The sequence below is a fragment of the Rhinopithecus roxellana genome, chromosome 5 (genome assembly GCF_007565055.1).
Source record: "Rhinopithecus roxellana isolate Shanxi Qingling chromosome 5, ASM756505v1, whole genome shotgun sequence".
In the NCBI taxonomy this organism is placed as follows: Eukaryota; Metazoa; Chordata; class Mammalia; order Primates; family Cercopithecidae; genus Rhinopithecus; species Rhinopithecus roxellana.
This window is the reverse complement of record NC_044553.1, coordinates 6504476-6532016: the sequence shown is the minus strand read 5'-3', so window position 1 is coordinate 6532016 and position 27541 is coordinate 6504476. Positions and strand designations below refer to the sequence as shown.

Sequence of the window (27541 nt, the reverse complement as noted above, 5' to 3'; positions counted from 1 at the left end):
TAACTAGTTATATGGAGATTACATTCTGAAACAGCCATCTGATTAAATACTATAGAGTTGAAATTTGTATTTTGTAAAATAAGCAAACTGGCTGGGTGCGGTGGCTCATACCTGTAATCCCAGCACTTTGGGAGGCCAAGGCGGGCAGATCATCTGAGGTCGGGGGTTCAAGGGCAGCCTGGCTAACATAGTGAAACCCCGTCTCTACTAAAAATACAAAAGTAGCTGGGCATGGTTGCGCACACCTATAATCCCAGCTACTCGGGAGGCTGAGTGAGACTCAAAAAAAAAAAAAAGCAAACCACATGGAAAAAAGTTAATTGAATATAAACTTCAGAAAGATTAAAATTGATATTCCAGTTTTTCAGGAAAATATATATATTAATAATTATAAATACATATATACATGCATATACATGCACAGTAAAATAATTGGAAGATAGTCTAATATTTAAATGTAAACAATGATATATCTGGTTTGTAAGATTACTGTTTCTTTTTCTTTTTTTCTCCTTTTTTGGCAGTGCTGAATCACCTAAATTTTCTACGTTAAAACTTAAATTTAAGCTTAAAATACTTTTTGATAAAGGCAGAATTTTTAAAATTTTATTTATTAGGTTTTTTTTTAAGAGGAGAGGTCTCACTATATTGCCCAGGCTGGTCTCAAATTCCTGGGCTTAAGCAGTGCCCCCAGCCTCAGCCTCCCAAACTGCTAGGATTACAGGTGTAAGCCATCATGACTTGGCTCAGATAAAAACATTTTTTATACTAGAAGTTAGCACAGATAGGTTTAAGTTTATAATCATTCTTTTTCTTTTTTTTTTTTTGAGACGGAGTCTCGCTCTTGTTGCCCAGGCTGGAGTGCAATGACATGATCTCGGCTCACTCAACCTCTGCCTCCTGAGTTCAAGTGATTTTCCTGTCTCAGCCTCCTGAGTAGCTGGGATTACAGCCATGCTCCACCACGCCCAGCTAATTTTGTATTTTTAGTAGACATGGGGTTTCTCCCTGTTGGTCAGGCTGGTCTCGAACTCCCTACCTCAGGTGATCCACTCACCTCAGCCTCCCAAAGTGGTGGGATTACAGGCGTGAGCTACCGTGCCCGGCCTATAATCATTCTTGAAATTACTTTTAAAGTAATTTAAATGACTACTTTTAAAGTAAAAGAAATTTCCAGAATAATTCTAAATGATCAAGAATGATCTATAAATTGGATTAACAGACCTTAATCTAATTTATCTCCACTTTTTTTCTGATTATCAAAACTTCATTGTGAATTATAACCATAATTTTGTTCTAAACACTTTTGGTAGCTTTCTGGTGATGATCATTTGTTACAATGAGTAGGAATAAAGTTTCCTAAGGAATAAGTAGTGCTGCTACTGAGCCATTAAAATGATAATAAAAGAAAACTCATATTCTTAATAGAACTTTAAGACTAGAATATAACTTCCACAAAAATTATATAATCTTATTCAGAAGTAAAGAGATTGGAATAAGCAACACTTGTGAACTCTTCAGATATTATGATCTCTTAATGTGTTAATTTTTTAGCATTAAATAATGAAGTAATTTTCAGCAAAAAATTTTAATGAGATCTTATTTTAATAAGATCTAAAATATATACTTATTATATATGCACTTGTGATATTTAATTGCAGAGATTCTTTGAAAACCTTAACCCCATGGGAAATGCGTCTGAAAAAGAGTTTACAGATTATTTGTTCAACAAGTCACTAGAAATTGAACCTCGAAACTGCAAACAGCCACCTCGATTTGTAAGTCTTTTATAATTTTGGAAGCAAGTGTTCTGTTTTTAAAAATATTATTTTCAATGTTTAACAACCTGTTATCTTAAAAATGTAGTTGAATGGCTGTTCATAGGTGTTTTGTTTGTAGTAATATATTATTTCTAAAATTACATATACTGTGGGGGAAATGTCAGCCTTTTGATAAAATCTGGTTTATGCCTTATCTTAGTACTGCTTATTTATGTGTCTACTTATGATCTCTCCTAAAATAACACAAAAAGGTGTGAGAAAGTGAGAACTTAATAGGTAGCTGAATGGAACAAAAAAAATGAAAAGACCTGGGAAGGAGTAAGCAAATATATTTTGGTTCTTGTGACTTGATATGACTTTTGCCATTTGGGCTCCATGGTCCATATTTGCCTCTGGAACCCACCTCTGTCACTAGAATTTGATGCTACAGTTTCCAGTTACTGCAGGAGTTTGCAGTGGCAACAGAAGTAGTAGAAGATGAATTCTAAGTAGCTAAAAGTGAAGCAAGATATAGAAGGAAATAAAAACACAAACCAACTTTGAGTGAAGCAGGAAGTCAGGTAGTTTCATGATATCTCATCTTCACAATTGTGTGATATATGAGGGAACTTCAAAAAGTTCATAGAGGCCGGGCGTGGTGGCTCACGCCTGTAATCCCTGTCTCTACCAAAAATACAAAAAAAATGTGCCAGACATGGTGGTGCATACCTGTGGGGCAGAGGTTGCAGAGAGCCAAGATCACTCCACTTCACTCCAACGTGGGTGACAGAGTGAGACCCCATCTAAAAAAAAAAAAAAAGAAAAGAATGAAAAAAAGTTCATGGAAACATGGAATGAAAAGATACATTTTTTGATGGAATTAAAAAATAAACATAAAAATATAAAGTTTATTTTCCAACATAAACTTCATCAAGTTCAGGACACTTTTGTAAGTGCTAATACCAACCATTTTGTCCATCCCCAAAAAGCTAAAGATCCTGGGAATTTAACCATGTCAATGCAGTCTCTTTTACATTATTAACTGAAGAAAAACGGTTGCCCTTTAATATTTTTATAATTAGGAAACACAAAAAAGTCAGAAGGAGCCAAGTCAAGATTGTAAGTGGATGCCTTATGATCTCCCATCAAAACTCTCAAAGATTTGCCCTGGTTTAATGAAAGGGATGAGCAGGATCGTTGTTGTGGTGGAGAAGGTCTCTTTGGTGAAGCTTTCCTGGTTGTTTTTCTGCAAAAGCTATGGCTAGCTTTCTCAAAAGAATCCCGTAGTAAGCAGATGTTATTGTTCTTTGACCCTCTACAAAGTCAACAAGAAAAATGCCTTGAGCGTCCTAAAAAACTATTGCCATGACCTTTGTTTTGTTTTTGTTCTTGTTTTTGTTTTGTTTTCTTGAGACAGAGTCTCGCTCTGTCACCCAGGCTGGACTACAGTGGTGCAATCTCGACTCATTGTCACCTCCACCTCCCAGGTTCAAACAATTCTACTGCCTCGGCCTCCCAAGTAACTGGGATAACATGTGTGTGCCACCATGCGTGGCTAATTTTTGTATTTTTAGTAGAGATGAGGTTTCACCATGTTGGCCAGGCATGTCTTGAACTCCTGACCTCAAGTGATCCACCTGCCTCGACCTCCCAAAGTGATGGGATTAGAGGTGTGAGCCACCATGCCTGGCCTTTTAAAAAAAAAAAAAAAAAAAAAGGCCGGGCACGGTGGCTCAAGCCTGTAATCCCAGCACTTTGGGAGGCCGAGACGGGTGGATCACGAGGTCAGGAGATCGAGACCATCCTGGCTAACACGGTGAAACCCCGTCTCTACTAAAAATACAAAAAACTAGCCAGGCGAGGTGGCGGGCGCCTGTAGTCCCAGCTACTCCAGAGGCTGAGGCAGGAGAATGGCGTAAACCCGGGAGGCAGAGCTTGCAGTGAGCTGAGATCCGGCCACTGCACTCCAGCCTGGGCGACAGAGCAAGACTCCGTCTCAAAAAAAAAAAAAAAAAAAAAAATGGAGACAGAGTCTTGCTATACTGCCCAGGCTGGTCTCAAACCCCTGGCCTTAAATGATCCTCCTGCCTCAGCTTCCCAAGGTGCTAGGATTATAGGTATGAGCCACGGTGCTTGGCCAACCTTTGCTCTTGACTGATTTGGTTTTGCTTTGACTGGACCACTTCCACCTCTTGGTAGCCATTGCTTGGATTGTGCTTTGTCTTCAGGATGATACTGGGAAGCCATGTTTCATTTCCTGTTAACAGTTTTTCAAAGAAATGCTTCAGGGTCTTGATCCCACTTATTTAACATTTCTATTGAAAGCTCTGCTCTTGTCTGCAGCTGATCTGGGTGCAATGGTTTTGCCATCCATCTAGTGGAAAGTTTGCTCAACTTTAATTTTTCAGTCAGAATTGTGTAAGCTGAACCAGCTGAGATATCTGTGGTGTTGGCTATTGTTTCTGTTGTTCATCATCAGTCCTCTTCAATTAGAGCAGGAATTAGATTAATTTTTTCCTCAGAAATTGATGTTGATGATCTGCCACCATTGGCTTTATCTTCCATATCATCTCATCCCTTGTTAAAATAAGTTATCAATTTGTAAACAGCTGATTTCTTTGGGGCATTGTCCCCATAAACTTTTCATAAAATATTAGTGATTTCCCCATTCTTCCACCCAAGCATCATCATAAATTTGGTATTTGTTCTTGCTTCAATTTTAGCAGAATTCATGTTCCTCTGATAGGGATTCTTTACAAACTGATGTGTTATCCTTCTTAGTATCTCAAACTAGGTACTGTGCAGACATGTTATAATTAGTTAGTATGAGTTTATTTTTTGATGGAAAGAAATGAAAGTCATACATAGTTATTTCATAATAGACATTTGCCATGCAGTTTTTGAAAACCCCTCGTAGATCTTACTCTCATTTTACAAAGGAAAATGGTGAGATTCCAAGGGGTTAAATAAGTTTTTCAAGGCTGCAAAGCTAGATATTGGCACAGTTGAGATCTTAACTCAAGTTTTCTGGTCTGAGTTTGGTGTTTTTTATTCGATTACTCCTGCCAGAACTTGAAAAATGGGACAGAGGTGAGGGTGGGGGACAATGATAGGAATTTTCTCCAAAGATTATTAAAGCACCAATGTAGAAGTTGATCATTTAGTATAGGAAGAGGAAAAAAATGATCTTTTTTTTTTTTTTTCTGAAGCATGTAGCATGTTTCATAAATTATGTTCCCAGTAAATGTTTGTAAAATTTATATAGATATTTTCAAAGAGAAGTTTAGGTTCGTATGTTTTAGGAGCGAAATGTGATTTTCACATAAATTTTCAAGAATTCTTTTTCTGCAGCGCTGAAAAGAGACTTACTTATATTCAAACTCATTTTAAAATTAAGCCAGTCAAATCCAGAAGATTCTACTAGAATGATAAAGGCTGTCATTGCAGACTGAAGGACTGCACGCTTAAGAACTGTATGCTTAAGAACTAAGAAGACTAATAAGGTAGCTCTAAGTCACAGAAACAAAATGCTGTCTATGCAAATTTGTGACATTAATCATGTTTGCTTTTCCCAGCCTAGAAAATCAACTTTCTCCTTGAAATCTCCTGGAATAAGGCCTAACACAGGCCGACATGGCTCTACCTCAGGTACTTTACGAGGTCACCCAACACCATTAGAAAGAGAACCATGTAAAATAAGCTTTAGTCGGATTGCTGAAACTGAGCTGGAATCAACAGTGTCAGCACCAACTTCTCCAAATACACCATCTACTCCACCAGTATCTGCTTCTTCAGACCTTAGTGTATTTTTAGATGTGGATCTCAACAGCTCCTGTGGTAAGTATTTGATGTAAACCATTTGGTAAAAAAGGAATCCTGTGTCTCAGATAATTCTTATCATTTTAATTAGGGAACTATAGAATCCTTTGCAAACTATGTTAGTGTGAAAAGCGACATCTGAATGTGAAAATAGTGATTAATACAAGAAGTAAAGCATAATTTGTGCATTGTTGATGAATATTATCTTCTAATTTATTCATTCAACAAAGATTTATTCAGTACCTTTTGGGTCCCACTACCAGTCTAAAGGGAGCAATACATGATGGGTAAGAAAACAAGTAGATAAGTTCTGTGATAGAGGGGGAACTACTTAATGCTAAGAAGGAAAACCATTCTAGGTACAGAAGGTTCTGGGTTAATTTTTTAAAAAACTAACATGGCAAAAGATTATGATAAAATTCTGCACTATGTATTACATATTATTTATGGAAAAATTAAAAAATAATACCATACATGTTACCTTCCTTTTCAAATTAATTTTTCTTATTCCAATAGGCAGCAATAGCATCTTTGCTCCAGTGCTTTTGCCACATTCAAGTAAGTTTTAAGTTGATTCTAATGAAATGACTGTAAAGATAATAATCTGGTTGATTAAATTTATATTTATTTTGGGTTTTGGCAATATTAAATAATAAGAAAAGTTATAAATAAATTTAATTATTTGCTTACAACTGTGTACTACTTAAGCTTCACTATAGTTTATTTTCATTTTTTATGGTCTATTCTAAGGGCTGTATGGCCTTAAAGAAATTACTTACCTTCCCCACACTTGTTAAGGATCAAATGAAATAACTATATAGAATACCTAGCCCAGCACGGTGGCTTACGTCTGTAGTCCCAGCACTTTGGGAGGCCAAGTCAGGCAGATCATGAGGTCAGGAGTTCAAGACCAGCCTGGCCAACATAGTGAAACCCCATCTCTACTAAAAAATTACAAAAATTAGTTGGGTATGGTGGCTCATGCCTGTAGTCCCAGCTACTTGGGAGGCTGAGGCAGGAGAATTGCTTGAACCCAGGAGGCGGAGGTTGTGGTGAGCCGAGATCAGGCCACTGCACTCCAGCCTGGGCAACAGAGTGAGACTCCATCTCAAAAAAAAAAAGAACACCTAAAATATTGCTTGGCATAGAAGGAATAGTAATTTCATGTCAGTTGTCTTTTCTTCCTTAACCTTTTCAAATCATTTTTCCCTGGGAATAATATACTAAATGTTTATCAGGTTCCCAGGATATCCTCAATCACTTATTTTTTTATATCATCTTATTTAATTAAAGCAGTATTTTTAGTACTAGTCTATCATTCCTAATTATTTCATAATTTACAACTTTGAATGCTGTTAACTTCCTCACTGTGGTCATTTGTTTAAAACAAAACCCAAAAATGAACACAGCACCTTTGGGTATAATTCTCCCAATCTGGAGAACATCTGCTTTGAGCATAGTAAAATACATAGTAGCAAGGTTCCCTATCTTATGAGAAAAATAAGATTAGTCTTTTACATGTTTAATTTTATATTTAATTTTAGTTTAAAAAAAATTTATCTGGCCATGCAGTGGCTCATACCTGTAATCCCAGCACTTTGGGAGGCTGAGGCAGGAGGATCACTTGAGGCCAGAGCAACATAGGAATTCAAGACTAGCCTGGGCAACATAGCAAGACCCTGTCCTTCCTACCGAAAAAAAATTTTTGTCAAAGTGACATATTAATAGAATTTAAAAGGGAAATAGCACTGAAACACTTAAAATGAAATTAACAATGGTTCTCTACCTCACGTCTCCCCACTCCTTTTCTCCAAGGACACTTCCACATTTCTAAATGATGTTTTTATATTCTCTCTTGAGTCATTAATTTTAGACAATGTTTACTGATCTCCTGTTATGGTGGATGAGAATTTCATGCTCTACCCTGTCTATACTTACCACATTTGGGGCAAGTATTATTCACTGCTATGCTTGCTTACTTGCATAGCTCTGTTTCCTGGAGTTAATAATTGCCTCAATGTTTAGGTTTGTTTGTGTGTTTGTTTAGGTTTGTTTGTATGTTTGTTTAGCACCTTTCCATGCCCTTTCATAGCAGTTTTCCATAAAGTCAGGCCAATCAGGGAACCTAACAGGGTTCTCCCTTTTCTTTTCTTTCCCTTTCCCTTCTTTCTTTCCTGGAATCTGCCATCCTGGTGCCTTTTTGTACCCCTGCTCCAGTTTGGACTAGTTGCTACTCAGGTATTGACCCTGCTGTCATCCTAGAACTTTCTTTCATTGTCATCCTAGAAGTTCCCTTTGCCTCCCTCCTGTGTTGGATCCTTGTTTTTTGATTCCTCATCTTCTTTCTTGATGTGCTTCCTGATTTTGATAGGAATAGCTCCTTTAGTAGCTACGTGAGAAAAGATAATACATAAGACCTAAACTTTTTAAGTTCTTGCATATATGGAAACCTATTACACCTTTTTTTGTTTGTTTTCTTTTGTGGAAGCCTATTAGACGTTTAATTGTTAATAGTTTAGCTGGATATAGAATGTAAAAAGTAATTTGACTCAGAATCTTGAAGGCATTTTCCTCCACGGTCTTCTACCTTTCATAATTCCTGCTGAAAAGTCTAATACTATTCATTTATTCACTCAGTACATAATTTTTAAATGCCTGATATGTGCAGGCACTATTCTAGGTGTGAGAGTGATAGCAGTGAATGAAATAGACAAATATCTTTCTCTCAATGACCCTACAGTTTCAACTCTCAATGACCCTACAGTTTCAACTTTTTTTTTTTTTTCTAATACCTACAGCATACCTACAGTAGCAAAGGGACCCAAATATACAGAGCCTTAAATGAAATAGAAGTTTATTCCTCACAATAGCCAGACCAAGTAGGAAACTCTGCTCCACTGGGTTTTCCAGCTAAGCAGGGCAATTCAGAATTCTCAAGATATGACTTCCATCTCTGTCTTGAGTACCTGCTGTAGTTGTTACCATTTTTTGGCTAGCAGGAAGATGGAGGGCAAGGAGCTTTGTTGCAAAAACATGATCTGGGCCAGGTGCGGTGGCTCACACCTGTAATCCCAGCGCTTTGGGAGGCCGAGGCGGACAGATCACCTGAGGTCAGGAGTTCGAGACCAGCCTGACCAACATGGTGAAATGCCATCTCTACTAAAAATACAAAAATTAGCTGGACATAGTGGCATGCACCTGTAGTCCCAGCTACTCAGGAGGCTGAGACAGGATAATTGCTTGAACCAGGGAGGTGGAGGTTTCAGTGATCAAAGATCATGTCATTGTACTCCAGCCTGGGGCGACAGAGAGACTCCGTCTCAAAAGAAGAAAAAAAAACAAGATCTGGGAGTTGCATATATCACTTTTGCTGTCTTCCTAAAACTTAGTCATGCAGACCTTCTTAGCTACAAAGGAGGCTAAGAAATGTCTCTAACTCGGAAGCCATTTGCCTTGCCAAAATTCGTGGGATCCTATTACTAAAAGGAAAAAGGGAAATGTGTACTGGGAAGCAGTAGGCTCTGCCACAATATGTTGAAGAAACTTTTAAGGCATTCTCTTTATTATTAATAATGTACAGCTTCACAGTGAACTGCTTTGATGTGGGTTTTTTGTTTTTTGTTTTTTGTTTTTTTTTTCATTTTGCCATCTACTTAATGAGCCCTTTAAATTTAGAGATTCGAGTATTTGGTTTCCAGAAAATGTTTCCTATTGCTTTGGTAATAATTTTTCCCCCAGCATATTCTCTGACTCCTTTTGTGGAGCTCCTTTTTCTTATTCTCATACATCCTAGATTGGTCCTCCAATTTTCTTGTCTTTTATCACCTCTTGTCCATCTCTTTGTCTTCTTGTTCTGTTTTCTGGAAGATTTCCTCACTTTATCTTTGAGCTCTTCTACTTATTTTTTTCATCTGTCATAATTTTGAATTTCTAAGAATTCTCAGTTCCCTTTTTTTAATAGCATCCTATTCTAATTTCATGGATGCACTGTCTTCTCCTATCTCTCTTAGGATAATTATAGTATTTTTAAATTTTATTTTTAATTGACAGATAATTGTATATGTTTATAGGGTACAATCTGATGTTTTGATACATGTATACATTGTGGAATGATCAAATCAGCTAAGTCTCATATCCAGTGGCTGGACAGGGTTGTACCGGGAAAGGGGAGACTTTGGTCAATGGATGCAAAGTTTCAGTGACTATAGTTAATACTAATATATATTTCTGAATAGATAAAAGAGAAGATTTTAAATGTTCTCACCACAAAGAAATGATGAATATTTGAGATGATGGGTAATTATATTATTTTTGAAAAAAAAATTGTTTTGTTTCTGGTGTCTCTTTTCTGACCTTCTTTCTTGTATTAGTTGTAGTCTCTTGTCTTTCATATTGGAGGCTTTCCTTTCTTGCCTAGTAGTATTTCTGTTCATATTTTCGAAAGAGGGGGAAACTGATGGGAAGTGCTATATCTATATCCATGGGCACTTATTGACTTGTGGGTCTCACTGTAGAATGATGGAATGATAACTTTTTACTTAGGAAATCCCCAAATGTTAGAATCTATAGGCATTTTCTCTAGGAATGTTTAGTTTCTCTAAAGAAGGATCTTTGAATCTTCTGCCTGGGGCAGTCTCGCCATGTAGTATGGATATCTGTGTTCTCAGCTCAGACTAGTATCCCAAGTCTGGGGTTTAGATTCTCTGGAGAATAAAACTGCCAGTCTCCTACAGAGGTGGGAATTAGGTCATTGCCTGACCTTACTAGGTAGGGGAGAGGAGAATGGGGTTCTAACTGCCCCTTATCCAGACTTAACCTTTAAGTCTTCTGTTTTCATGCCCGTGCCTTCCTTTGTACCAAATGCCTTTAGCTCCTGAATCCTTATTTGGTTCTGTGGGGGCAGATTTGCTGCTGTTTGTCAGTATTACTGTCTGCAGACATTTGGGTTTCATCTTCCTCCATCTGTCTCCATATACATTATAATCTACCTTCATGAATTAAAGCTTCAGCTTCATGTATTTCCTGGCTTTATTGAAGTTCATTGATATTTCTTATTTTTCTTGTTGTTCTGTGGTGGAGATGTCATTACACTATTAGTTTCTTAATACTGCCATAACAAAGCACCACAAACTGAGTAGCTTAAAAGAGCAAAATGTATTGTTCCACAGTTCTGAAGGCCAGAAATCCAAAATCAAGATGTTGGCAGGGCCATGTTGACTCTGAAACTTGGAGAAGAGAATCCTTCCTTGTTTCTTCTAGCTTCTGGCATTTGCTGCAATCCTTGGCATATCCTGATTTGTAGATGCATCACTTCAATCTTTGCCTCCATTGTCATATGGCTGTCTTGTCACAGTATGTTTCTTTATTTCTTCTCCTCTTCTTAAAAAAACACTGGTCATGTCATAGTGGATTTGGACCCATTTTAATGACCTCATCCTAACTTCATTACATCTGCAAAGACTATATTCCAAATAAGGTCACAATTATAGGTACTAGGTTATGGGACTTCATCATATCTTTTGGGGCAACACAGTTCAACCCATAACACTGCCATTGTAGAAGTAAGAATTCTGGACGTTATTTGGAATGATAGTAAAATACATTTTCCATAAAAGAAAATTTTACATTTTGAAATTTAATAGAAAATTGAGAATAACTGCATAAATTCTGAATATTCTAAAATAAATCCCCAAAGAAAGAAATAACATATTTATAGTAAGTGTGAAAAGTACTCAGTCGAAATGAGAAAAAAAGGCAAGACTCCATTCACAATGAAGATGGGTACTTCACATCAAAGGAAGTATATCTTGTAAGGAACATAGATAATTATAGATAGTTCAGCATCGTTAGAAATCCGAAGAATTTTACACAATAGTGAGTTGCCATTTTAGTCTTTTGAATTAATGTGTTTTTTCATTTGTTTGTTTTTGTTTGTTTATTTTTTATTGTGAGCAAGCCTATGGTAAAAGGTACGTTACTTATCCCCATGTAAACTGGTATATTAGTATAACCCTTTTGGAAAGCAATCTGAATACAACATATCAAACCATAAAGATGTTCACACCCTCTGATGTTACTGATTTAGCAGATAATTGAATACTTAGTTTGTACCAGCTACTCTGCTAAGCACAAGAGATTTGGTGGCAAACAAGAAAGACAAAACTTCTGCCTTTATTTATACAAAATACCCAATAAATTTTTGGAAAAAGTCATGCATGAAGATTCATCCCACTCTCTTGTCTTTTCTTCTACTTCACTTGTTGTTGCTCCTTGGTCTCTCTTGCTGGTTCCTCCTCACCTTCCCAAACTGTTGACATTGGAAGGCCTTAGGACTTAGTTTCTGGACCTCTTCTCACTCACTTGGTTGTTCAGTCTTGTATCATTTACATGATGATAATTCCCAAGTTTTTATCTCTAGCCAGAACCTCTCTTCTGACTTCTAGACTCATATATTTAATGACCCATTTAACATCTCCAGTTGGATATCTTTATAGGAATCTCAAATTTAACCTCTCTGAAACTGAGCTTCTTACTATCCGCTCCAAAGTTGTTCCTCTCACTGCATCCTCATCTCAATTCTAATTACAAGCATCCAGTTCCTTAGGCTAAAAATGCTATAATAGAAGTATCTTTTACTTCTCTCTCTTTCTCACACCCCAAATGTGACCTATCAACAAATCTTGACTACTCTCAAAATTTATCCAGAATCTAACAATTTTTCACCATCTCCACTGCTGCCACCCTGGTCCAAGCCACCATAACTTTTACCTTGTTTATTACAGTAAGCATCCTAACTTCTTATCTTCTCCACTTTAGTATGTTTTTAGTATAGCATGCGGTGGCTCACCCCTGTAATCCCAGCACTTTGGGAGGCTGAGGTGGGTGATCACCTGAGGTTGGGAGTTCGAGACCAGCCTGGCCAACATGGTGAAACCCCATCTCTACTAACAATACAAAAATTAGCTGGGCCTGGTTGCAGGCGCCTGTAATCCCAGCTACTTGGGAGGCTGAAGCAGGAGAGTTGCTTGAACCCGGGAGGCAGAGGTTGCAGTGAGCCAAGATCACACCATTGCTCTCCAGCCTGGGCAACAAGAGTGAAACTCCATCTCAAAAAAAAAAAAAAAAAAAAAAAAAAAAAGCCCTCTGGTGGCTCTCCATCTCACTCAGAGTGAAAGCCGGTTCCTTTAAAGAACCTACAGGCTCTACACAGTTTGGGTTTGTTTGATCTGTCAGACCTCATCACTTATTTTCCCCCTTCAGTCAGTCTGCCTTAACATAATAGACACATTATTGCGTCAATGCTTTGCTCTTGCCATTCCTGCTACTTATAATACTCTTCAGCCATCTGGCCTCACAGCCTGCTCCCTTACCACCTTCAGGTTGTGTTACCTTAGTGAAGCCTTCCCTAATCACCCTATTTATATTGCTCCCCTCACACCTCTTTCTGTACCCCTTTCCAACCAAATACTTCTCATAATTTTTAGGCATTATACTTGTACTTATCTTTCCCTAACCTAGATTAGAAGTTCCATAAGGACATGAATTTTTGCATTTTGTTCACGGTTATATTGCTAGTGCTTCAGACAGTGCATGACAGTATTAGCAGGTGCCCAATAACTGTTGAATGAATGAATGGCAGAAAATTAGAATTAACTTAGATAACTAACATTATAGAAATTGTTTAGTAAATTCTACTATATTCAACAGTTTAGAATAACTGCAGGCACTAAAAAAGTTCATAAAAACTGTAGTCTTGTAGGGAAATGATAGAAAATTAAATTGCATTCACACTTCAGCAAGGGTTATTGATTGCCTACTATGGAGAAATATACTAGTTAAGTGGTGACTGTAGAGTCAGACCCAGATTCAAAACTCTCATAGCTTTCCCATCATTCACATATCATCTGCTTCCATGAGTGTGTGCATCTGTTACCACCTAAGACTGGCTTAAACAATAAGAAAACACTCAGACATACTTGGAAGCCTAGAGGAAGGCTGCTTTAAGACTGGTTGATTCAGTCACTCGATGATGTAATTAAAGACCAGGGTTCTTTTTGACTCTTCATTGTTTTGTCCAGATTATCAGCTTGATCTAAAGCTGTTTTCCCTCAAAATTATAACTGGCAAGAGCAGTAAAGGTTGTGTGTTTCTTTGTTCAGTCAAATTATATATAGAGAGAAGTACAGACAAGACAGTATGGCAATGCTTTTCCAAAAAAGAGCAAGGAACTTCCTTTCCATTAGCCCCCAGAAAATCTCCTTTTAAATTTCACTGGTCTGAATTAGGTCACATACCTACAGTTAAACTCATCACTCTGGCTAAAGGAATGGGATTACTCTGATTGATTTATACGAATTAGGCCCCATCCCTGGAGCTAAGGGGTCAGGTTCGCTTTCCCTAAAAAAATGGCTACTTGCATGAAAGAGAGGTAGATAAAAATCTGATCATGTTAAGAAAGTGAGTCCCATGCCTACTCCTTGGCTTGAATTGGGGTGCCCTGGGCAGGATTGGCCAATTAAACCAAATGGGACAGATGTACCACCACCAAGAGGAGTTCTCCCAAAGACCAGACAAACAATGCTGGCAGGTCTGAGGAACATCCTTTGCCTAACCTCCCCTCACCCACCATCTGCCAACCTCATAAGCATACCTTTTGTATCAGCTGTTTCCCCCTGAGCCAACAGGATGCCCTTCCCCACCCGCCCCCCCCGCAGAGGTAACTGCAGAGCCACATGATCGGGATAGCAATTTTTGACACAGAATAATTAGTTTGACATATCTACTTGGATGTCTCATAAGCAGTTCAGTTAGAGTGTTTAAGGTTAAACTCATCAACTTCTTTCCCAGTTAGCTCCTGTGTGCCCGATCTCAGTATAATGACAAATACGACATAGTTACTGCCTTTGTAACAACAGTGTGAATATAGAGAGATCAAATGGGAAGTTGAACTATAGAAAAAGTAAAAATGAAGATAGTAATTACTATATGTCTGGTTGATCTGTTTAGGAGTATTTTCCTGTCATTTATCATTTTGTAAATTTCCTTTAATGTGGTTATATAACGTGTACATTATCAATGAGAGACTTGCAAAGACAAAGAGTTACGTGATATAACACTACCTTATGGGCTCCTATATGGAGGGTTTTATTACCTGTGTGGTGATGTGCCCAGTCGTAGCTGCTTCAAAAATATATGGTCTCTGATTAGGATGGTCTTTCTTTAGAAATTACTACAGTATATTTAGACATGTTTTGATTTGTGAAAGACTTCAGGGAGCAGAATCTCATTAATCATAATTAAATAGTATATCTTCATTTAGCTAAAGTACTCATCATGCCCCAGGTACTGTGGTAGGTGCTGAAGATACAGAAATAAATACACACTGCCCTCAGAAAGCTTACAATTTAATGGGGAAGATAGATAAACCAATAGTCGATAGTCTGCCAAATGCCATAGTAGAAGCATTGACCACAAGCTGTGATAAAGGTTTATCTTATAATTATACTGTGAATTGTGGTTAAACTAGTCTTTTTCTCCCCCAGAGTCTTTCTTTAGTTCATGTGGTAGTTTACATAAACTAAGTGAAGAGCCCCTGATTCCTCCTCCTCTTCCTCCTCGAAAAAAGTTTGATCATGATGCTTCAAATTCCAAGGTAATCAACAGGACTTTACTCCAACTTATTCAAAGTTGTGAATCTTCAAAATAATGCCCAGTATTATAAAGAGTCTGTGAATTATACTTTGGCTACCATTTATGGTTTTTCAACATTTGGGTTGTTATATTTGAAAAATACTTTTAGTTGTTTAATCCTTATAAAAACCTTTTCTAAATAAGAGGCTGGGCCAGGCGCGGTGTCTCATGCCTGTAATCCCAGCACTTTGGGAGGACGAGGCGGGTAGATCACCTGAGATCAGGAGTTCGAGACTAGCCTGGTCAACAAGATGAAACCCCATCTCTACTAAAAATACAAAAAATTAGCTGGGTGTGGTGGCAGGTGCCTCTGATTCCAGCTACTGGGGAGGCTGAGGCAGGAGAAGCACTTGAACCTGGGAGGTGGAAGTTGCAGTGAGCCAGGATTGTGCCACTGCACTCCAGCCTGGGCAACAATTGCAAAACTCTGTCTCAAAAAAAAAAAAAAAAAAAACTGGTTGGGAGGCTGAGGCAGGCAGATCACCTGAAGTCAGGAGTTCAAGACCAGCCTAGCCAATATGGTGAAACCCTGTCTCTACTAATAATACAAAAATTAGCCGGACATGGTGGTGGGCACCTGTAATCCCAGCTACTTCAAGAGGCTAAGGCAGGAGAATCACTTGAACCTGGGAGGTGGAGGTAGGTTGCAGTGAGCCAAGATTGCACCATAGCACTCCAGCCTAGGTGACAGAACAAGACTCCGTCTCAAAAACTAAAAATGAAAAAGAGGCTGGAAGTACATTTTCTTTCTGGTACAGGTGGAAAAAAACTTTAGTAGTATTCCAAGCATTCTTCAAACTTTCAACTAATGCTTCTCAAAATTTTAAGGGTGCCTCAGAATTACCTAAAAGGCTTGGTAAAATCAGATTGTGGAGCCCCACCTCCAGAGTTTCTGATTCAGTAGGTCTAGGATGGGGCCCAAGAATTTGCTTTTCTAACAAGTTCCCTACTGGTACTGATGCTGTTGGTCCCTGGATCACACTTTGAGATCTACTGCTCTAAGCCTCATTGAAGAAAGGAGCAGTAGATGCCCAGTAAGCAGAAGCTAGACATTAAAATCCTCTTGACATCATGTCCTTTCATGTCTATAAAGCAATAAATTGTCACTTACCTATTATAATTAAAATACATAAATTTCTGAAATGTATACACAAAGCAAGATAAAGAGTTATGTTCTAAGACTTAAATTAAAACATCTCATATATAAAAATATTAAACCCAGCCCTGAATTAAACTAGGAGCACTCATAATCTGATAATTAACTCAGATTAGTTAATTAGTTTATCTGAATTTAACTTGATACATAAGAATTTTTCAGACTTAAAATTTTTTCAAATTTTCCAGGAGAATAGAGGTATAATTTATTTTATTTTATTTTTTTTTGAGGGAAATATGAAATCTGATGATGATCCTCCTGCTATTCCACCGAGACAGCCTCCTCCTCCCAAGGTAAAACCCAGAGTTCCTGTTCCTACTGGTGCATTTGATGGGCCTCTGCATAGTCCACCTCCACCACCACCAAGAGATCCTCTTCCTGATACCCCTCCACCGGTTCCCCTTCGGCCTCCAGAACACTTTATAAACTGTCCATTTAATCTTCAGCCACCTCCACTGGGGCATCTTCACAGAGATTCAGACTGGCTCAGAGACATTAGTACGTGTCCAAATTCGCCAAGCACTCCTCCTAGCACACCCTCTCCAAGGGTACCACGTCGATGCTATGTGCTCAGTTCTAGTCAGAATAATCTTGCTCATCCTCCAGCTCCCCCTGTTCCACCAAGGCAGAATTCAAGCCCTCATCTGCCAAAACTGCCACCAAAGACTTACAAACGGGAGCTTTCGCACCCCCCATTGTACAGACTGCCTTTGCTAGAAAATGCAGAAACTCCCCAATGACCTTAGCCATATGTAGTCATTGACACTGGAATGGTATTTGTAAAGTTTTTTTTTAATTTATTCAAAAAAAGACATAGTATTTTAGTACTTTTTACAAATAATGCTCTTACAAAAATGCTACTGATCAAATAAGCTTTTAAGAATTGGAAAAATAAAAATACAAAAGTCCTTCACCATTATCCTCAGGTGATCAGTAGCATTGCCTTGTCTTGGATCCTCAGTGCTGCCAAAAGGCCAGTATAAAGAATTTATATTTGCACTGTAAACTCTGCAAAAATATGGTTTAAAGTGACATGATTGCACTGAAAAGGGATAGTGCTTTTGTGAAATTTTTCAAATTTGAGTAATAGATGCCTTTTTAAGGCAGTGAATTTACACAAATATGGGAGGGGTATATGGTGTTACTGATTTTTAAACCTCTTTGACCATCTTCTAGTTTTTACTTCTAGTTTTTACATCTAGGAGAATTATGAATAACACCAACTGTTCTTAAACTCTTTAATTCCATGTCTTAAATGCCGGTATTTGCTGCTGAAGACAAAAATGAAAAGTAGGATGAAAATAATAGAATGGCACTGTAAGTGTTTATTATTTTGTCAAAATGTAATCAAAGACTACATAACCCAATGATGGAGGTAAAAAGGGCATGTATCTCATTCAGATGTGCCTTTTGTTTTTGCAGACTATGATGTCTTTAGCTAATGAATTGCCTATTGTTATGGAAAACAGTTAATATGCCATGTATGTACAGTTTTGTTTATATTGTATATTTAAAGATACTGCTAATAACCTATATAAATTTAAGTGACTTGAGGCCTATAATACAATCTGCTACTTTACTAATTCATAAATTCAAAAAAAATTCTATGGCATAGGAACCAACTGCCTTGCCTTCAACACCTAGTAACTTTCTCTATAAATCTCATGTTAACTGAAATTTTTTTTAAATATATTTTTTAGATTGGTAATATTTAAACCAGCAAATACTTAAAGCTTTATTAAATATTTTAATCAGATAAGTGAGTAAAACTTTTATTTGCCATTTGGATGCCTTTGTTCAAAGTGATAAAGAGTGTTTTGCTGATAGTGCTGTAGCAGCAGTTGTAAAGTAGCCAAAAGCCACGTTGTTTATTTACTGGTCTGTGGCCTTTTACTGTGCTTTGTATCAGAGTTCTTAACAAGATTAATAAATCACCCCAGTCTTAATTTTTAAAAGACTTTTAAAATATGTGTTTTCATTATAAGGAACAAAGGGGGAGATTGTTGAGTCCTGTAGACACACACACACACAATTTTTCTTCAGTGTTAAATGTGAGCTGCAGGCTTCTAGCAACCACTTTTATGAATTCATACAAAAAACTAGGAGCATACTAGGAACTTGAAAAGGAAGATTGTAAGATTATAGCCATCTTTCGTAGGATCTTGAAAGCTGCTTGCATTTAAGCCTTGTAACTACTCTGTAAATCAAGCCTCCAACTAGGTAAAGTCAGAGGTTGGCTTTGTTTTTTAAAGAGCAGATTATAATAGTAGTTTTGTCTAGAAAAGTGATTTAAACGGCCTCTTTGTTAAGCCAAACGTGTGATTTAGAGTAGCGAGGGGGCTGCCAAGCGCGTCGGCAAAGGCGGGGCCCTACATTCGGCCCCGCCCAGGTAACGCTGCCTTCGGGGCTTTGTTAACTCACGCGCGCTGCGGCGTCAACTCAGCCGCGGGGAGGGGGCGGAGCCGCAGGGCGGGGCGGCGCGCGTTGATGTGACGTGCTTGCGCGAGCCGCTTTCTGTTGCCGGCCGTGATGGCGGCTACGCCGGAGTCCTCGCTGGAGGACCCATTGCGGAGCTTTGTGCGCGTTTTGGAGAAGCGGGATGGTACGGTGCTACGACTACAGCAGTATGGCTCCGGCGGCGTGGGTTGCGTTGTTTGGGACGCTGCCATTGTCCTTTCTAAATACCTGGAAACGATCGAGTTTTCTGGCGACGGGGCCCACGCGCTGAGCCGGCGGTCGGTGCTGGAGCTGGGTTCGGGTACCGGGGCCGTGGGGCTCATGGCCGCTACCCTCGGGTAAGAGCTGGCGGGCGGGAGGGATGTGGGGGCACCTTCTTGCTGGGGAAATCCGGATTACAGGTTTTCCCCCCTGTGCCTACACCTCAGTCGACGTTATTTTATAGGGCTGATGTTGTAGTCACCGATCTTGAGGAATTGCAAGACTTGCTGAAGATGAATATTAATATGAACAAGCATCTTGTCACTGGTTCTGTTCAAGCCAAGGTACTGAAATGGTTTGTATGGCCTTTCAGCTTGTTTTAAGATAATCGATTTGTAGTTTGTTTTAAATTGCGTTTTGGCCGGGCGGGGTGGCTCAAGCCTGTAATCCCAGCACTTTGGGAGGCCGAGACGGGCGGATCACGAGGTCAGAAGATCGAGACCCTCCTGGCTAACACGGTGAAACCCCGTCTCTACTAAAAAATACAAAAAACTAGCCTGGCGAGGTGGTGGGCGCCTGTAGCCCCAACTACTCGGGAGGCTGAGGCAGGAGAATGGCTTAAACCCGGGAGGCGGAGCTTGCAGTGAGCTGAGATCCGGCCACTGCACTCCAGCCTGGGCGACAGAGCGAGACTCCGTCTCAAAAATAAATAAATAAATAAATAAATTGCGTTTCATTGAAAGGATGGAAGGGGACTTTCCGGTTCTTTATAAAACAAGAGTATTTTGAATTATTAAAACAACAATTGAAATATTTGTTTGACATTTTTAAGGGGGGAAGAAATAGAAGGCTTTCCTTCTCCACCCGACTATATACTGATGGCCGACTGCATATACTATGAAGAGGTAAGTATTCAGTGAGTGAAATATCTTCATTTAGAAGATGAACCATATTTCATGAATTCTGAAGCACACGTTTCTTCACATTTTAACATGTGAAGGGATTTTGCCTTATAGTTGATGCAGTAAAGAAAAGATAAAAGTCACCACGGACTATTTGTATATATGCTCATCATTAATATACTGGCCTGGTGAAGCATGTTGAGAAAAGTGTTACATGCATTTTACTAGCGGCTTCTGTAAAAATTTTAAAGGATCTTGTCAATTGGATGTTATGAAAAGCCAAAATCGTCTTTTTCCCTTGGTTGTTCCCATGGAACATGTTAACCATGACATTGAGAATTAAGTTGTAAATAATTCATTGTTCTTTGCTTTAAATATCAGTTTGGGCCGGGCGCGGTGGTTCACCCCCGTAATCCCAGCACTTGGGAGGCCAAGGCGGGTGGGTCACCTGAGGTCGGAAGTTCTAGACCAGCCTGGCCAAAATGGCAAAACCCCGTCTCTACTAAAAATACAAAATTAGCCTGGCGTGGTGGTGCATGCGTGTAATCCCAGCTATTTGGGAGGCTGAGGCAGGAGAATCGCTTGAACCCGGGAGGCGGAGGTTGCAGTGAGCTGAGATCGCACCATTGCATTCCAGCCTGGGCAACAAGAGCGAAACTCCGTCTCAAAAATAAAAAAAAAAAAAAAAAGTGCATCAGTTTGTATAGCGTTGTGGGCATCAGTTATTTTAAAAATAATTAGCATTGAACCAAGTTAGGGTCAGATTTAACTTTTGTAGGGCAAATAGTTGATTATTTAAATCTCAAATTAAATTACATAAAATTAAACTCTTGAGTAAAGTTGATTACATTTGTTTTTCCTTGAGAACTCCAAAATGCAGTTGTCTGAATCCTTTTTCTGGAAACCGAAATCAGCACATGGTTTAGTTAAGAGGAGCTAACCCAATCGTTAGTTACAGAGGGGTTTTTGTTTGTTTTAAGATAGGGGTCTTGCTCTGTCACACATGTTGTAATGCGGTGGAGTGATCATAGCTCACTGTAACCTCGAGCCCCTGAGACTCAAGTAATCCTCCCATTCAGCCTCCTCAATAGCTAGGACTATAGGTGTGCACCAGCATGCTGGCTAATTTTTCAACTTTTTGTAAGGTGTGTGTGGAGGTGGGGTGTCTCTCGCTGTATTCTCCAGGCTGGTCTTGAACTCCTGGTTTCAAGCGATCTTTCATCTCTGCCTTCCGAAGTGTTTATATTATAGGTGTGAGCCACCACACCTGCCTAGAGCTTTAATTACATGTACTTTGTTGGATTGATTCAAAGATGGATAAATTGTAGGGGAGCTATAAATATCCCTCTACCTCCTCAACCCACTGTTAGAGTAGAAAAAATTTTTAAATCATAAACAAAAAGTATATTCTTTTTTAAATAGTCTTTGGAGCCATTGCTGAAAACTCTAAAAGATATCAGTGGATTTGAAACTTGTATTATATGTTGTTATGAACAACGAACAATGGGAAAAAATCCAGAAATTGAGAAAAAATATTTTGAGGTAAGTATTAAGTGCTCTATTATCTTTGTAGTGATTTCCCTTCAGGGAGGCTGTATGTGACTCTTCAAGTATTTTATGGTAATTTTGGGTGGGGAAAACATTGTTTGTGTGAAGCTGAGAAAAGGATCTTCACAGCCCATGATTCTGCAGAGCTCCCCTTTTTCATCTTTTCCTTTATTTCATTTCTAATTAGTTGATCTATGGCTACAGAAGAATGTTAAATAATACTGGTGCCACTCCTTTTTAAGAACAGTATTCAGTGTTTATTCCACATGATGCTGCCTTTGGGGAACATGTTAATGATGTATGTATTACCTTTGGAGAATACGTGATAGAAATGTGCAGGTGATAAGTTGGGTTTTTTTGTTTGTTTGTTTTTGTTTTTGTTTTGAGACAGGGTTTCACCCTATAGCCCATGCCGGAGTGCAGTGGCATAGTCAGGGCTCACTGCATCCTCAACCTCCTGGGCTCAAGTGATCCTTCTGCCTCAGCCCCCACAAGTAACTGGGACAAAAGGCATGTATCACCACATCTGACGACTAACTTTTTGTATTTTTTTGTAGAGATGGGGTTTTCCCATGTTGCCAAGTGATAAGTTTTTACTTCTGTGTTTTTGTCTACATATTTATGAAACCTCCAACCTAGATACCTGTCTATTTTTAGGGTCTTTTTTTTCTTTAACTTTTTGTTCTGAAGTAGTTAGAAAAGACTTACAGGAAGTTGCAAATATAGTATATAGGGTTTTACGTATCTGCAACCCTTCTTCCCCTAGTGATAACCCAAACCCTTTTTATGGACACAAACCTATCATATTGTGAGTAGATTTCTATCTACTGTCAGATTGTGAGTACGCTTTTGAGGGTACATCTATATAGGCCTGCAGTTTTGTCTGCTGAAGGGACTACTTTGGTTTAATGAGACAGCAGGTATATGACTGCCTCAGGTAACATATACTAAAATATTTTTTTTGTTTTCATGTTTTTCTTGAATATGAAAAATGCTCATGTTTTGAAATGATGCATAATGAAAATTTCGTACTGTTAAACAGCTTTTACCGATAAAGCATATGTAAAATGCATACCTATCAGTCAAGTGCTGAGCTTAATTTTTCATGTGTATACACCCAAGTGACTATTACCAACATAAAGATAGAGGACATTTTCAGGATCTTGGAAGGTTTGCACACTGCCCTTTCCCAGGCAATACTCCTCAAAGGGTAACCACTGGCTGGACGCGGTGGCTCATGCCTGTAATCCCAGCGCTTTGGGAGTCCGAGACAGGTGGATCACGAGGTCAGGAGTTCGAGACCAGGCTGGCCAATATGGTGAAACCCTTTCTTTACAAAAAAATACAAAAATTAGCTAGGTGTGGTGTTGCACTCCTGTAATCCCAGCTACTCAGGAGGCTGAGGCAGGAGAATCGCTTGAACCCAGGGAGGCGGAGGTTGCAGTGAGCCAAGATCGCACCACTGCACTCCAGCCTGGGTGACAGAGTGAGACTGTCTCAAAAAAAAAAGATAACCACCATTCTGACTTCTGTCACCCACAGGTCAGTTCATATTACTGAATTTGAAGTATGTTTCTTAAATTTATAGCTCCTTCAGCTAGACTTTGACTTTGAAGAAATTCCTTTGGAAAAACATGATGAAGAGTATCGAAGTGAAGATATTCATATTATATACATCAGAAAGAAAAAGTCGGTAAATAACATTCTCAGTTCTTCATTCTCCAAGGAGGTTTCATCAGCTGGACACTATTTCAGGGCATATGTGTGGTATGGGCATTGATTTTGATGTGGAGAAACAGCTATAATGATTCACTGGACTCAGGCACTAACTTTAGTGTCAAGATAATTTAATCTATCTTGCCTTGGGTTTTTGCTCTAAAGCCAGGCTTTTTTTTTTCTTTTTCCTTTTTTTTTTTTTTTTTTATATTTTTTAAGTAGAAACATGTTTCACTGTGTTGCCTAGACTGGTGTCGAACTCCTGGGCTCAAGTGATCCGCCCACTTCGGCCTCCCAAAGTTCTGGGATTACAGGCATCAGCCGCCATATGTGGCCAGGCTTCTCTTTTAAAGGCCTTTTCCAGCTTTTCCATAGGTGTAATTTGTATAGCTCAATAATTGGGTATTACCTCAAACAAGTGATTAGCTATTTATAAGTTTCTTTTATCTCAGATTTTAAAATACCAGCTCTTACCTTTGTGAACTTTTCCTTATTAAAAATTTTTTACAGAAAATGAAATATAGCAAGGCAAATGAGTCCATAAAAGATAAATGTACTCAATTAAGTAGAATTTATGTATCTTCCCCCTTCTTGGTGCATGTTTTACCTGGTATAATAATCAAATTTTATGCAGGTTGCCTCAGTGACACCTAGGGTTTGAACCTGTAGAAAGAGGGAAGAATTGTACTTCTTCCTTTTTTTTTTTTTGAAACAGGGTCTGTCTCCGTCATCCAGGCTGGAGTACAGCGGTGCAATCTCGGCTTGCTGCAACCTCTGCCTTGCAGGCTCAAGAAATGATCCTCCCACCTCAGCCTCCTGAGTACCTGGGACCATAGGCATGCACCACCATGCCCAGCTAATTTTTGTATTTTTTTTGTAGGGGGGGTTTCGCCATGTTGTCCAGGCTAGTCTTGCACTCCTGGACTCGAGTGACCTGCCCGCCTCGACCTCCCAAATTGTTGGGATTACAGGTCTGAGCCACTGCACCTGGCCCTTTCATCTATTTTTGTATTCCCAGCACCTTTGATATATGTAACTAGTGTAAGGCAGGGAGATGATTACTTTTATGAATTAAGGATGCTAGATTCAATAAGCCCATACTTTTTTCTATCATCTTTGATTATGTTTGTGATAAAGTTTTCTGATTATATGAATTCTAGTCAAAACAAATAAAACTTAGTTTTAGGGAACAGAAGTAGGTGTTAGGACTAAATCTAAGTAAAAAGGCAGCAGTGGGATTATTCAGATTAACATTTATGTGGCATGGTGCCAAAGATACAAAAAAATTAAAACTTGTGCTTTAAGGGATCCAGTTTTAACTGAAGCTGTTGTGCAGTTTTAAAAGTAGAATTTTTTTGGAGGCATAAAGATTTTGTGTTTCCTGAATATAAAGGCTTTTTTTTTCTTTTTTTTTTGGCAACAAAAAAAAAACACCTGTTTTTTAGTTGATGTAATTCACATACCGTAAAATTCACGCTTTTAAGGTGTACAATTTGGTGGTTTTTAGTATATTCACATAGTTGTGTAAATCACCACTTTCTAATTTTAAACGATTTCGTCACCCCACAGAGAAGCCTCTTACCCATTAGCAGTCACTCCCTGTTACCTTTGTCCCCAGCTGCTGGCAACCACTAATCTCTCTATGGATTTGCCTATTCTGTACATCATATGTAACAAGTCACATACTATGTGGTCTCTTGTGCCTGTCTTCTTTCACTCAGCACGGTATTCTCAAGCCTCATCTACATTGTAGCACACATTAGCACTTAACTCCTTTTTGTGGCTGAATAATATTCCTTTATATGGCTATACCACACCTTATCTATCCATTGATAAGAGGAATAATGCTGCTATGAACATTCATCTACAAATTTTTGTGTGAACGTTTTCAGACCTCTTGAATATTTTAGAGGAATTGCAAGGTTATATGGGACCTCTGTTTAACTTTTTGAAGACTTGCAAACTGTATTCCAAATCTACCATACCATTATACATTCTCACCAGCAGTGTATGAGGGTGCCAGTTTTCTCCACATTTTTACCAACATTTGTTAATTATACCCATCTCAATGGATATGAGATAGTCCCTAAACTGTGGTTTTCATTTCTCTAATGACTAATGATGTAGGGTATCTTTTCTGTATTTAGAAGACATGCTTGGCCCATTTTCAGATTGATTTATTTGTCTTTCTGCTTTTGAGTTGTGAGAGTTCTTTATATATTTTGAATACTAGACACTTACAGAGTGAATATTTTCTCCCATTCTGTGGGTTGTCTTTTCATTTCCTTGATAGTGTGTCTTTTATTTTCTTAATTTATTATTTTCTTATTTTTCTTTTGAGACAGTCTTGCACTGTCACCCAGTCTGGAGTGCAATGGCATGATCTTGGCTCAGTGCAACCTCTGCCTCCCAGGTTCAAGTGATTCTCCTGTGTGAGCCTCTCAAGTAGCTGGGACTACAGGCATGTGCCATGACGCCCGGCTAATTTTTTTGTGTTTTTAGTAGAGATTGGGTTTCACTATGTTGGCCAGGCTTGTGTCGAACTCCTGGCCTCAAGTGCTCTGCTGCCTCAGCCTCCCAAAGTGGTGGGATTACAGGTGTGAGCCATCACACCTGGCCTATGGTGTGTCTTTTGAAGCACAAATATTTTAATTTTGGTAATGTCCAATGCATCTGTACTTTCTTCAGTTGCTTATTAGGTGTCAGCGAGGAACCATCTATAAACATGCGTGGTTGTTCACTTGAATTGCACATAACCACTGTTAGGGATACTAGGCGTTATGAGGCATATTAGGCATTATTAAATACCCTGTAAATAGTTTGTGGTAAATCAATCTTTTAAGTTTCCTTTTTTTTCTTATAGAAATTTACATCATGAAGCCTTTAATCATTTTACCCAAGCCTCTAACAACCTGAGTAAACTAAAGATGTGAATACAGCATGGGAAGATTGTGTTCACAGATTTTTTTCTGGCACATCCTTAGAGAGCCGATGTATAAATGACGACCACAATGGGCTGCCTGCAATATGAAAAACGCCTGCTTACCTACCTACCTGCCAATGGCCCTGAATCTAGCTTAGGTTACTTAGTTCAGCATCAAGTTCTACTTAAAAGAAATGTTGGGAATCAGTTATTCAAATAAAAATTGGTTTTGAGGCGAGGCTAAAATCTGCCAAAAACAGTGAACCAGCATGATTGACTTAACCTTTTACAGGAAACTAGAGATAAATTTCTGAAGAGAACTGTCTACTATTACATAATAATGTTTTAAATTCAAACTAGTAAATTTTAGTTTGTCTCCAAAGTTTAACAGGTTTTCATTTTGTACATAATTATACAATATTTATCATTTGTATTTTCCACTTCATTTCTTTTAAAATATTGTTAATACTTAAATGTTCTTTTAATTTTAAGAAGAACTGAGATATTGTCTTGTATACTTATATTAGCCAAAGTTTTCTTTTCCTCCACCATACATATCTGTGTGATTTAATCAGTAAATTATATTGTAATGAGTTGCTAAGAAGACAAATCAGAAGATTGGAGGAACAAAAGATATCTTTACAGATTTTTCATTTGATAGTGGAGTGAGAATAGAAAGACCAGTTTCAGGCTTATGCACTTACGTGGCTCATGCACTTTTGTTTATGTATATGTTCCAGGAAAATCTGGCTTAAAAATACTGGTATTAACTTGTTTATATGAAACAGTGAAAGGTTTTTGAATAACTACAAATGTAGTTCTGTATGTATATACCAAATGAATTTTTGTTCTGTGTCTGTCTGCTTTATGTTATGAAGCCGTTTGCTCATATACAATAATCTGTCAAGGACTTTAATCATATTTGTTCCAAAGAGTAGTAACCGGATAGAATTTTGGTATTTATAGGCATTGGTGCTAGATGGTACATTTTATGTCTTAAAATAAACATTGTTTTTGAGACCTTGTGACTTTGTGAATTTCAGAAATACCTTTGAAGAAAGTGAACATCTAAGCAGTTAACTGCTTTCCAGAAAGAACAAAAGCAGTCCTATTTAGAGACATTAAGGATACAAGTCAAGAAATCAGTTCATTCTTTTTAGGTTTATTTCAATCTTAAAAGTTTCCATTGCTGATTTTTGGGGTTCCCCCCCAAAATACTTTGTTCATACTGCCCTTAGCATTTCATTAAGCAGTTTGCAAGGCAGTGTAATCTAAATGGTGCTTTGTGAGGTACAGATAGTGCTAGCTGTTATTAATGATGTCTTAGGACAAATGACCACTTTTTAGCTTGTTTTATAACACTATGAAA

At 38.3% G+C, this 27541-nt stretch overlaps 2 protein-coding genes across 7 annotated transcripts in view; both read left to right on the top strand.

Annotated features, from left to right (window-relative positions):
* Positions 1 to 18380, top strand: part of SOS2 (SOS Ras/Rho guanine nucleotide exchange factor 2) — a 115280-nt gene extending 96900 nt beyond the window's left edge. For all 4 annotated transcript variants that reach the window (XM_030929924.1, XM_030929923.1, XM_030929922.1 and 1 more), the window contains 5 exons: positions 1662 to 1778; positions 5336 to 5597; positions 6096 to 6137; positions 15122 to 15231; positions 16656 to 18380. In XM_030929924.1, the coding sequence (XP_030785784.1) occupies positions 1662 to 1778; positions 5336 to 5597; positions 6096 to 6137; positions 15122 to 15231; positions 16656 to 17165 (1041 nt within the window). In that variant the 3' untranslated portion in view covers positions 17166 to 18380. The remainder of the gene's footprint in view (positions 1 to 1661; positions 1779 to 5335; positions 5598 to 6095; positions 6138 to 15121; positions 15232 to 16655) is intronic.
* A 361-nt stretch (positions 18381 to 18741) lies between these two features.
* VCPKMT (valosin containing protein lysine methyltransferase) lies at positions 18742 to 27197 on the top strand. 3 transcript variants are annotated; one of them, XM_010389484.2, is made up of 6 exons: positions 18742 to 19220; positions 19328 to 19438; positions 19916 to 19988; positions 21408 to 21527; positions 23122 to 23226; positions 26113 to 27197. In XM_010389484.2, the coding sequence occupies exons 1-6, from the start codon at positions 18955 to 18957 to the stop codon at positions 26125 to 26127; spliced, it is 690 nt and encodes a 229-aa protein (XP_010387786.1). In that variant the 5' UTR covers positions 18742 to 18954; the 3' UTR covers positions 26128 to 27197. The 3 variants fall into 3 exon arrangements, with proteins under 3 accessions (XP_010387786.1, XP_030785785.1, XP_030785786.1); XM_030929925.1 differs by lacking the exon at positions 26113 to 27197 and having other exon boundaries at positions 23122 to 24002; XM_030929926.1 differs by lacking the exons at positions 21408 to 21527; positions 26113 to 27197 and having other exon boundaries at positions 23122 to 24003.
* Positions 27198 to 27541: the final 344 nt, after the last annotated feature.

Coding starts and splice junctions, on each gene's coding strand:
- VCPKMT (XM_030929925.1), top strand. CDS start 18,955: ATGGCGGCTACGCCGGAGTCCTCGCTGGAGGACCCATTGCGGAGCTTT. Junction 19,439..19,915: donor CAAGCCAAGGTACTGAAATG/GTTTGTATGGCC, acceptor GACATTTTTAAG/GGGGGAAGAAATAGAAGGCT. Junction 21,528..23,121: donor TTGAGAAAAAATATTTTGAG/GTAAGTATTAAG, acceptor TTAAATTTATAG/CTCCTTCAGCTAGACTTTGA.